General features: G+C 56.3%; 1 protein-coding gene across 1 annotated transcript; it reads right to left on the bottom strand.

Moving 5' to 3' along the window:
• Positions 1–5,077: 5,077 nt before the first annotated feature.
• Positions 5,078–8,517, bottom strand: EVX1 (even-skipped homeobox 1). The gene is made up of 3 exons (XM_055314484.1): positions 8,091–8,517; positions 6,254–6,501; positions 5,078–5,623 (listed from the first exon to the last, which is right to left on the bottom strand). The coding sequence occupies exons 1-3, from the start codon at positions 8,515–8,517 to the stop codon at positions 5,078–5,080; spliced, it is 1,221 nt and encodes a 406-aa protein (XP_055170459.1).
• Between the last annotated feature and the right edge of the window lie 787 nt (positions 8,518–9,304).

The following is a 9,304-nucleotide window of genomic DNA, read 5'->3' as shown; positions in this document are numbered from 1 at the left end:
TGTTACTAACCCCGGCATTTGTTTTCCATTTTATAAACGCTTCTCTTTAAGTAATTGTCCCTGTTAACAGCGTATACCTTTCAGCAGCCCTCACTGCGCTATAAATAATCTCGATGAAGATGCAAGGATATGACTTTCACAAGATTGGACAATTGATTCAATCTGTGACCCGCGATCGCGAATAATATTGGAAGGCTATTTAAACAGATGAAGGCCTAAATTGTCTTGCTTGTATCTGAATTAATTTCTCATTCATCATCATTATGAAGTGATTGGTCTATCCAAGCTCTTCAGCCTGCTGGAACGGAGCGGGATTTAAATGAGATTGTAACACAATTTAAATGCTTGCTGACTTTAACGAGGCCAATTGAGCAGCTGCAATAAATACAAATATTTTTCTAAACAGCCTTGTTTTAAATAATTACTTAATTTTTCATGTTATTTTTAAGTGGCAATCTTTCTCCTTCTGCTCCTGCTAAGAATATCACATACTTATGTGCTGAGAAGGCGATTTTTGAAAGGACTTTATGTTTCTGTTTGCTTTGTAGAAGGTAGCATGCTTTTCGTGGTTGGCTTTTTTTTTTCTCACTCAGGGTCAGCATTTCGGGGTTCCACAAGTTGGCACACATGGTACACTGCACCTTGGTTTTCCCAATGCAGTCTGATGTGCCTGCCCTGGCAGAGCCAGGGAGAGGCTAAGTGATGGGAGAAATTTGCCCTTTGGACCAAGTCACATATCCAGACACATTTAGCAGGATCTAGCAAACGAATCCCAGCGATTGCACTTAGGAATGACACCCCAAAGAGTGGCATCCTTTCTGACTTGTTCTGATGACTATCATCATCTGGAACAAATCAGAATACCAGCGTATCCCAAAGGTGTCCCTTAGGAAGTTCAATCTGCCAGCAGTTTGGCTCCCGTGCAAGTCGACTGCAAGGCTGAGGATTTCTTTGTTTAGGGAATAGGCAAAGAAAGAGAACCTGGCTACAAAGATTGGTTGGGGGTGTAGTATTTAGAAGAAATCCCCCCCTTTTTTTTGCCTTTTTTGCCCAACCTTCTTTTCCTCCCCCAACTCACTGACTCCTACTCCCTCTCACATTCTGGGGTGATGGTGCATGAAGAAGATGCTAAGAAGGAAAAGCTCTTCTCACTTTGAGAATGCCACCCTCAACCATCCACCACCGCGACACCCACGCTCTTCCACCGACATATGGTGGCGGGTGTTTCCTCAATTGGGAAATAATGGAGGCAACCGAGCGGGAGAAGCCTGGGGGACAAAAGAATCTTTTAAACTCTGGCCAAAAGGTTGGGTGGGTTGGGGGTGGGGAGACCTGCGACTTGCTGCAGGAGACCTAAGCTCCCATTTGTGGGGATCCATCAGGACCCTGTCCCTTTGGGAAGCCTAAGGTGAGAGGGTGCATTTTGAATCACTTCTCCCTCTGCCTGAGAGGGCGCCGGAGGACTCGATGCCTGAGGTGTGAGGATGCACAGTTAGCGGCTGAGAAAGCAGAACCAATATTGTCACTAGACCAGCCATTCGTGGGGCAGACCACACTGGGGGATGCGATCATATTGCAGGCCGGGGGGGGGGGGGTGGAAATAAAACGGGGACAAGGGTGGAGGAACCAAGTGATTTGCTATGTAACTGGGCAATTTAATGCCAGAGTTAGGGAGCTGCTGGCCGGAATCATTTTGTCTTCGGAGGCTCTGTCGAGCTCATCCTCTTTATCCTGTTGTTTAAAATGAGCATTATCCCAAACATATGCAATGCAATCAGTTTGGTCACACTTACAAGAACACGCTTTAATAAGGCAATCAATCACACGCTAACAAGCCGGCGACGGCCAGCGCTGAGCGCTGAGCGTGCACTCCGGCTGCGGGGCGGCTGGTCTTGCCCGGCTGGGAGGACAGCGGCTGAGCGTGGCTTTGCTCTCCCAGGCCCCGCCGGGTCACAATGTGGTTGAGGAGCCCCGGGAAAAGTGTGAAACCCACTCCAAGAGTGAAGTGTCAGACTTCACAAGGAATGATGGTGGACTCCGGGCCCCAAAGGGGCCTAGGGGACTGGAGGGGAAGCCCAAACTTGAAGCTCATAGCTGCATGGGACTCTAATAGTTGTGTGAGATCCAGAGCCTCCATTTTCCCACCTGCAAAATGGGGCCAAGATGGGGCAAAGCTAGGTAGAGGCTTTTAGAATGTTGAAAAAAAAAATGTCCTGTCAGCCCTGTAGCTTGTCTTAGCCTTCTTTTACAGATAAGGAGACTGAGGCTGTGGAGTGGCCAATGCCTTCTTCACCGTCATCTCTCGTCCTCCCCCACTTCCCCCAAAATGTAGGTATTAGGCCAGGTGTGGTTGCTGGGTGCAGGCGGGCAAAACCTGTTTTTAGGTGCAGGGGTGGAGAAGGCAGAGCCAGAAGTGGTGCCTAGCGCCAAACCGCAAACCTTGGCAAAAGGGAAATTTCATTATGAAGTAATGAGTAATTCCTCCTGGCAAGATGTATTGTTATATCTTCCACTTCAATTTGGAGGAAGAGAGGCTCAATTACCCAGAAAATACAGTCAATTAAAGGCTGCTGATTGGACACGAGGCCGGATCATCGATCTTGTACTTTCCAATATCGCTGCAGACACCTCATTTTCCCTCCCTATTAACTGAAAATACGCCTGGCATTACGGCAACCCGCAGCCCATTTACCTGTCGCAAGCAATCTTAGCCTGCCGCGAAGTAACCGCGAAATTTGCCTGGGTTTGGCACTGCAAGCCTCTGGGATGCAAAGGTAGCTATGGAAGGCTGGAAGAGGGAGGTAGTGGGGGAGGAGTGGAGGAGAAGGTGCTGGGAACCTCGGCTCAGGACTTTGCGTGGTAGGGGAGTTTCTCTGGAACCCAAAGAGAGATGGAGGCCCATTAACGATCCCCCATCTGCCCACTGATACACACTGGCAGAGGACCCTTGGAGTCCATGCAATTCTGAGCTCCCAGCCACCTCATGACACCCATCTCTTCCCTGCATGTGCAGGACTCAGAGGCAGCCATCCAGGGTGGCTCTCCTTTGGAACTGAAGATGGTGGTGAGGTGGCACCATCTGTCCCCTTGCCCTGACCAGACAGGAATTCCATTCTTGGAGAGGACTTTCATTTTGAGGACACTCCCATTCCCAAGCCAGGAATCCTCCTCGCTCCTCTCCTTAAACCCTAAGGTGCAGACACTGCTTGACCAGCAAACCTAGCTCCCTGCAGTTCTCAAGCTCCACCACCCCATCCCCCACCCCCGCTGCCTCATTAGACTCCACTTGGGGTTGGGGTCAAATCAGGATCCACAGAGACCACAGTCCAGGGTTCCCTTTCCTCCAAGGGTTGGAGCAACTGGAGAAGAAAACATTGAAGGGGTGAGCCCCAGGTGGGCCAGTTTGCCATGGAAGGCCCCTAATGTGCACAGAATTAAGAAAACATGCACCTCAGGGCCCCTTGGAGCCTGCCTTCCCCGTTTCTGTGCAATAACCGTTTGGAGCCTGCTAATGTCCAACGGGAAGTTTGGGAGACTGTGAGTCCATCGTTTGGTTCCTTCTCTACCCAAGTTTAGGATGGTGGCTGAACTAGCAATCAGAGAATCAATGCACTGCCTGCTTCCCAAAACATTAAAATGTTAAAGTGAGAATTATGTCCAGCTTTTATTGCAGTATGGTTAACAAATTGTAACAGCAAATTCTTTAGGCTTCAAAGGAAAACCAAACCAAATTCATTCCCTACAGGAAGAACCACTCCCTCCCAGTCAGAGTGAAGCTTGTTATGGAGGAGTACACGTTCTCCTATCCCTCAAAAACCGGCTGCAAGAATGAGTGTGAGAGTGAGAGTTTGGGAGTGGCTCCCAAACAAACCCTGGTGATGGGGAAAGACAAGGTCCCCAGAAGGGGCCGAAGGCTCCTGCTAGTATCTGAAAGCCAAGCCCCAGTGGCAGCTTGGGAGAAAAATGAGAGGAAGAAGGATATAAATACCAACTGCAAAGGGAAGAGCCAGAAAGCTTTTGGTAAAGGGAAGATGAACAAGCAAAGGCTTGAAATAGCCTCTAATTTGCTGGTAGATACTGAAGGATGGAGACCGGGTCCCTGCTCCCTAAGCTCTTCCCTGGGCGCCTTGTTAACAGCTCAACCCTGGGCTCGGTGGCCCACCGCATGGCGATCATTATTATACATTCAACATTCAAAACCCCTCCTCGCACACATGACTTGCTAATCAGGGTGTGTATTGGGCCCAGGGAGATGAGAGACTTGGTAGAAAGCTGCCAAGAGGCCCTGAGGCTTCTGCAGCCTCTCTGCCAATGCTAAACAAAAAGTGGGGGTGGGATGGAAGCAGGAGTAGAGACGGAGTTGCAAGTTGAGAGATATCAGGAAGCTAGGAGAGAGGAAAGAGATCAGGTGCTGGTAGATGCCAGAACCAGAAAATGTGTAACCGAGGCTCCAGGAAAGCAAGAGAGCCCCTGGGTTCCCTAGAGGATCAGGATCCTCCGTGACAGTAAATCCCCCCTCACTCTCTCCGCTGGATGGCTGGTGCCACTGCCATCCACAAGCCCCTTGCCCTGCCTTGGGAAAGCTGGCAAAGATTAATCTCTATCTCCTCTGCATACACAGCATTTTGTTCAGAGAGACAGCAATTTCCTTTCCAGTGCCTGGGCTTGGCCTTGGGGTGGGGGTGCGGGGTCCCGGGTGAGGCAGGGGGGTGGGGGTGGGAGGAGGGATTGACCGGCTGCATATCGGTTGCTGTTGCTACTAAATTAGGCTTTGGAGCCACGGCCTCAGCCCCGCTCAGGGGCAACGGGTCCGGTGAAAAACGGAGGGGCCGCCCCAGAGGAAGGTCTCTCGGTCTCCGCGTCCCCATCCCCACTCCTGATCCCCAAACGCGCCCGCCAGGCCGCTTTCCCGGGCGTCCCGATCCTGGAGGCCGAGTCCCTCTCTGGTCCTTTTCGGCCTTCTTTTCCCCCTCGATGCCCTGGGGGCGGGGAGGGGGCGCAGGCTGAGTCCCCGCGGGGGGTGGGGGGAGCCCCCAACCCACGGGCGTCCTGGAGCCGGCAGCCCGCGGGCGGCCCCTTATCTGGTGAGGGGCACCTCCTCCCTCTGGTCCAGCGCCACGGAGGAGGCCTTGCTGAGCACGGAGGGCGCGAAGGTGAGGAAGGAGTCCGAGCGGGAGGTGGAGGCACAGGTGAAGTCCGAGGCGGCGGCGGCGGCGGCGCGGGGCGCCAGCCCGTTGGCCGGGCCGCTGTGGCAGGCGAGGCAGGAGCAGGGGCCGCCGGCCGCCGCACCCAGTCCGTGAGCCGGGCCCGGGTAGAGCGGCGGGTGGCGGAAGGCGCACAGCAGTTCGGGCCGCGGGTAGGGCTGCGAGAGCACGCGGAAGGTGTCGAGCGGGCGCAGCGGGCCGCTGAAGGGCGAGGCGGCGGCGGACGCGGCGGACGCGGCGCCCAGGCCCACGGGCGAGTAGTAGGGGAGCGGCAGGTGCGACGGGAAGGGGTAGGGCAGGCCGCCCGCGGCCGCCGCGTGGCTCATCATGTACGTGTAGAAGGCGGGGTCGGCCGGGTGCGGCCACGTCATGGCCAGCCGCTGCCGTTTGTCCTTCATGCGCCGGTTCTGGAACCACACCTGGGGGGGGGGGGAGGAGCAGGTTCGGCGGCGGCACGGCCCGTAGCGCAGAGCCCAGAAGTCCTGCCCCGCTGCAGGGTAGTATGCGGGTAGCGCAGGGAAGAGCCGAGGCAGAGCCCCCGGGGGTGGGGGTGGAGGCGGGGGGGGGGGGGGGCGCATCCCACCAGCACCACCACCACCACCTGGAGCTGGAATCCCTTACGGAGAGGTTCGGGGAGTGGCTTCAGTCTGCGTCCCTCCTTCCCTCGGCCACGCGGCCGGGACCCCTGGGGTGCCAGAACCGGTTGTGGTGCGCAAAGGAGTGAGGTAGACTAAGATCTCAGCCCGTCTCCCCTTCCAGCCGCGCGCTCTCGGGGCAGAGGCACCCCATTGCCACTGTGTATTTGTCTAGAAAAGGGACAGAGGCAACCGAACGCCAGCAGTTCCTGCTTAGGGACTGTGGGAAAGGTAAATCTGCACACACCTGGTACCTGCACCAGACCTGGACACCCCCAGCCTAGCCACCACGTGGGCAGGGAGACCCCAGGCCCTGATTCTTGGCTCAGGATTTAGGGAGTGGACAGTCGGTATTTACTTCCTGCTGAGTGGGCACACCCCTTCTCCTCTGTGGCCTGTCGCCAGAGCTCATACCTTGATGGTGGTTTCCGGAAGGTTTAGGGCGGCGGCCAGCTCGCATCTCCGAGGCCTGGACACATAGTTCTCCCTGTAGAACTCTTTTTCCAGCCGGGCAATCTGCTCCCGGGTGAAGGCTGTGCGGTAGCGGCGCATCTGGTCACTGGCGCTGCAGGCCAGGGTGCCCTGGGAGCTGCTGCTGCTGTTGCTCTTGGGGGCTTCACTGCCGCTGTTTGGACTGCTGGCCAATGCCTCTGAGCTGGGCCCTGTGTGGGGAGCCCAGAGCACATGCACACACAGAACACACAACAGACACACAAAACACTGCTGATGTGGGGCTGTAGGCCCAGTGTGCATGTGGATGGTGGGGTGGAAAGGCACCCCCCTCCTCTCAGTAGCCTCAGTTTCTGCCTCCGTTGGGGCACAGGAGACTTTGAGAACACGGGAAAAGAGGGATGGGGTCTCACCATTCAGATGAGCACAAAGCAGCCCTCAGGCCTGGCTGGACTGCTGTTTGGGAGACCTCTCTTAAGGCCTGCTGGGTACAGGAACCTCAGCCACCTTGGTCACCTGCCCTGAGACACAGACGAGATGCAGACTCTCTGAGCTTTCTGCCCACCGTTGGCAGGACTGGACAAGGATGTGCATAAGTGACAGACTAGTTGAAATACACCTTTGTGCTGAAGTGTAGTGAGCTCTGGGTCTTAGTGCATTGTAGGATACTGCACACAGGCTGGGTCCTTGCTTTTGTGTGGGCCAGGCTGCCAGTGTAGGTGTGGGAATGTGTACTAGGTTGCACCCGATGCAGGGATGGCATAGGAGTGTGTGTATGAATATCATTATTACCTTGGTATATTTGAGTGGCGTATGGTTTCTGAGGGCATGCTATGGTTAGGAAATCTGGGTTGAATGGACAAGATGGTAATGAGTGATGTGGGTGCTCAACCAGGTGTTGGCTGCCCGGGCAAGAGGTGGTATTTCTTCCATACCAGGGTCTTCCCATCTACCCCCATAGCTTTGTGGAAGAGTGTCTGCTGATGGGCTCTCCCCCCCCCCACCTACTTTCCACCCCTCTCTGGGGGACTCCCTGCCTGGCCACCTCCCCCACAAACTAGCCCCTGATCAGGGAGGGGTTCTCCAAGTGAAAGCAGTGTGACAGCATCCCTTTTGGATCTAACCCAAGGAAGGGTGGGGCTCCTGCCCCCTGCAGCTCCTTTTCCTTTGGGTGGAGAAGTGGGACTGGGAAGAAAAGGGGAATGGGGGAGGGCTAGAGCTCTGCCTTTTCAAATGCAACCGGAGACCAAAGGCAATTAGATCATTGGGACCATTTCCGACCTGGCGCCACCGAGCCCGGGAAGTGACAAGGTAATTTGGACCTCTGACCGACGTGCAAACTGGTCGGAGGGCCGCAGCACCCAGGCAGCCCGAGTCAGCCGCGGTTTTACGGTCCTTTATGGACTCCGGGCTTCCGCGCCTGGATGCGCCTTACACCCCGCCAGCCACAAACTGCCCCGACCCGCGTTTGATCTCGCCCACGCTGGGGAAGGTGTCTTGCCCGGAGCAGTTGAAGCAGTGCCACAAAACTCTAGGGGGTTGGGGTGCACTTTGAATCCCCCTCAAGCCCAGGGCTTGCGTCTCCCTCCTCCCGCAAAACACAGCTGTCACCCTCGGTCCCGCCAATGCCAGAGCACAGAAGGAGACCCCCGCCAGGGCGCAGATATCAGGGGAGAGTTGCTCAGGTGGGTCCCCCCAGCCACCCTGCCCTGGGGGAAAGGAGTGCCTTCCTCCCCTCCAGAGCTGAAGTGCAAGGTGGGCGCGGTGGGAGGCCCGGGGAGAGAAGGGGCGCGGTGGCTACCTTTGCTGTGCTGGTACTCGGCGTTCCCCGTGGCGCAGTCCGGGGTGCAGCTCACCTCGATTTCTTCATAGAAATCCGACTCGGTGTCCGAGCTGCTAGGTTGCCCCTGAGCCGAGAGGCTGTCGGCGGAGGACACTGGAGGTCCGGGGCCAAGCACCGCAGCTCCGGCTGCCCGCGGCTCAGCGCCCGGCCCCGCAGCGCTGCCTGCTAGTCCGTCCACCGGCTCCTCCTCCAGGCCTCCCCCGCCGCGCTCCCGGGCGGCCGGAGGACCGGCCCGCGGACTCAGGCAACCACGGGGCACCATCTTCTCGGGCGGCTCCGGCAGCGGGCTGCCCACGGCTTCGGACAAATTGGAGACCCTCTTGCCAACCAGAGTACCAAGCTGACCCGCATCCAGAAACATAACCATGTCCTTTCGGCTCTCCATCCCGGGGCTCGCCGGAGGGGGGAGGGAGTAAGCCCCAAGTGACTCCTAGCCCCCGGCTCCCCGGTCCCCAGCGGTCGGACAGATCTTGGCTGCGGGAGGGAGAGAGAGAGGCCAGGCGACTGGGCGGGCGCGGAGCGGCCGGAGTGCGATGTCGACGGTGACGGCGGTGGTGGCGGTGGGGAGCTGGGGTCACCTTGTGATGCGAGCGCTCCTCTGTGCCGCACCGCCTCTGGGAGGAAGCCCCATTGCCCTCTTCTTTCTAAGCTGTCATCCTCCTGCTGCAATCGTCATTACAGTACCGCTGGTGACGCCACTCGGCGAGCGCAAGTGGATAAATAGAAACGTCTGCCACAGCGAAGATGAAAGGAGACCCGCAGCTAATGGCTCGGCAGTGATGCGCCAGGTGTGGGCCTCGCTCGAATGGGGAGGAGAGTGTGAAAACAGACAGAGAGACACACACACTGAGACAGGGAGACACCCAGGCAGAGGACATGCAAATGGAATTCCGCAGAAAGAAAAAGAGAGCTTAAGGCGCACGGCGAGTTCCGCAGGAGCTGCGGGACTCGGTAATTGAATAAGCTTCTGATTTTCTTTTTTTTCCTGATTGTTGTTTTGGCTTTTGTTTTCTTAACTTGGTGCCTTGATCTAACACTGATGAGAGAATCCATAACTGCATTTTAAAAGTGTGAAGGCCGACTCACAAGCCTCGCTTCTCTCGTCATTATTACAACTGGCTGTCCTGGCGAGCTAACCTCCTAGGGGCTCCAAAGTCTTTTTACAAGCTACC

Source organism: Nyctereutes procyonoides, unplaced genomic scaffold (genome assembly GCF_905146905.1).
Source record: "Nyctereutes procyonoides isolate TBG_1078 unplaced genomic scaffold, NYPRO_anot_genome, whole genome shotgun sequence".
Classification (NCBI taxonomy): Eukaryota; Metazoa; Chordata; class Mammalia; order Carnivora; family Canidae; genus Nyctereutes; species Nyctereutes procyonoides.
Note: the sequence above shows the minus strand (reverse complement) of the source record. Positions and strands in the feature narration are given on the sequence as shown.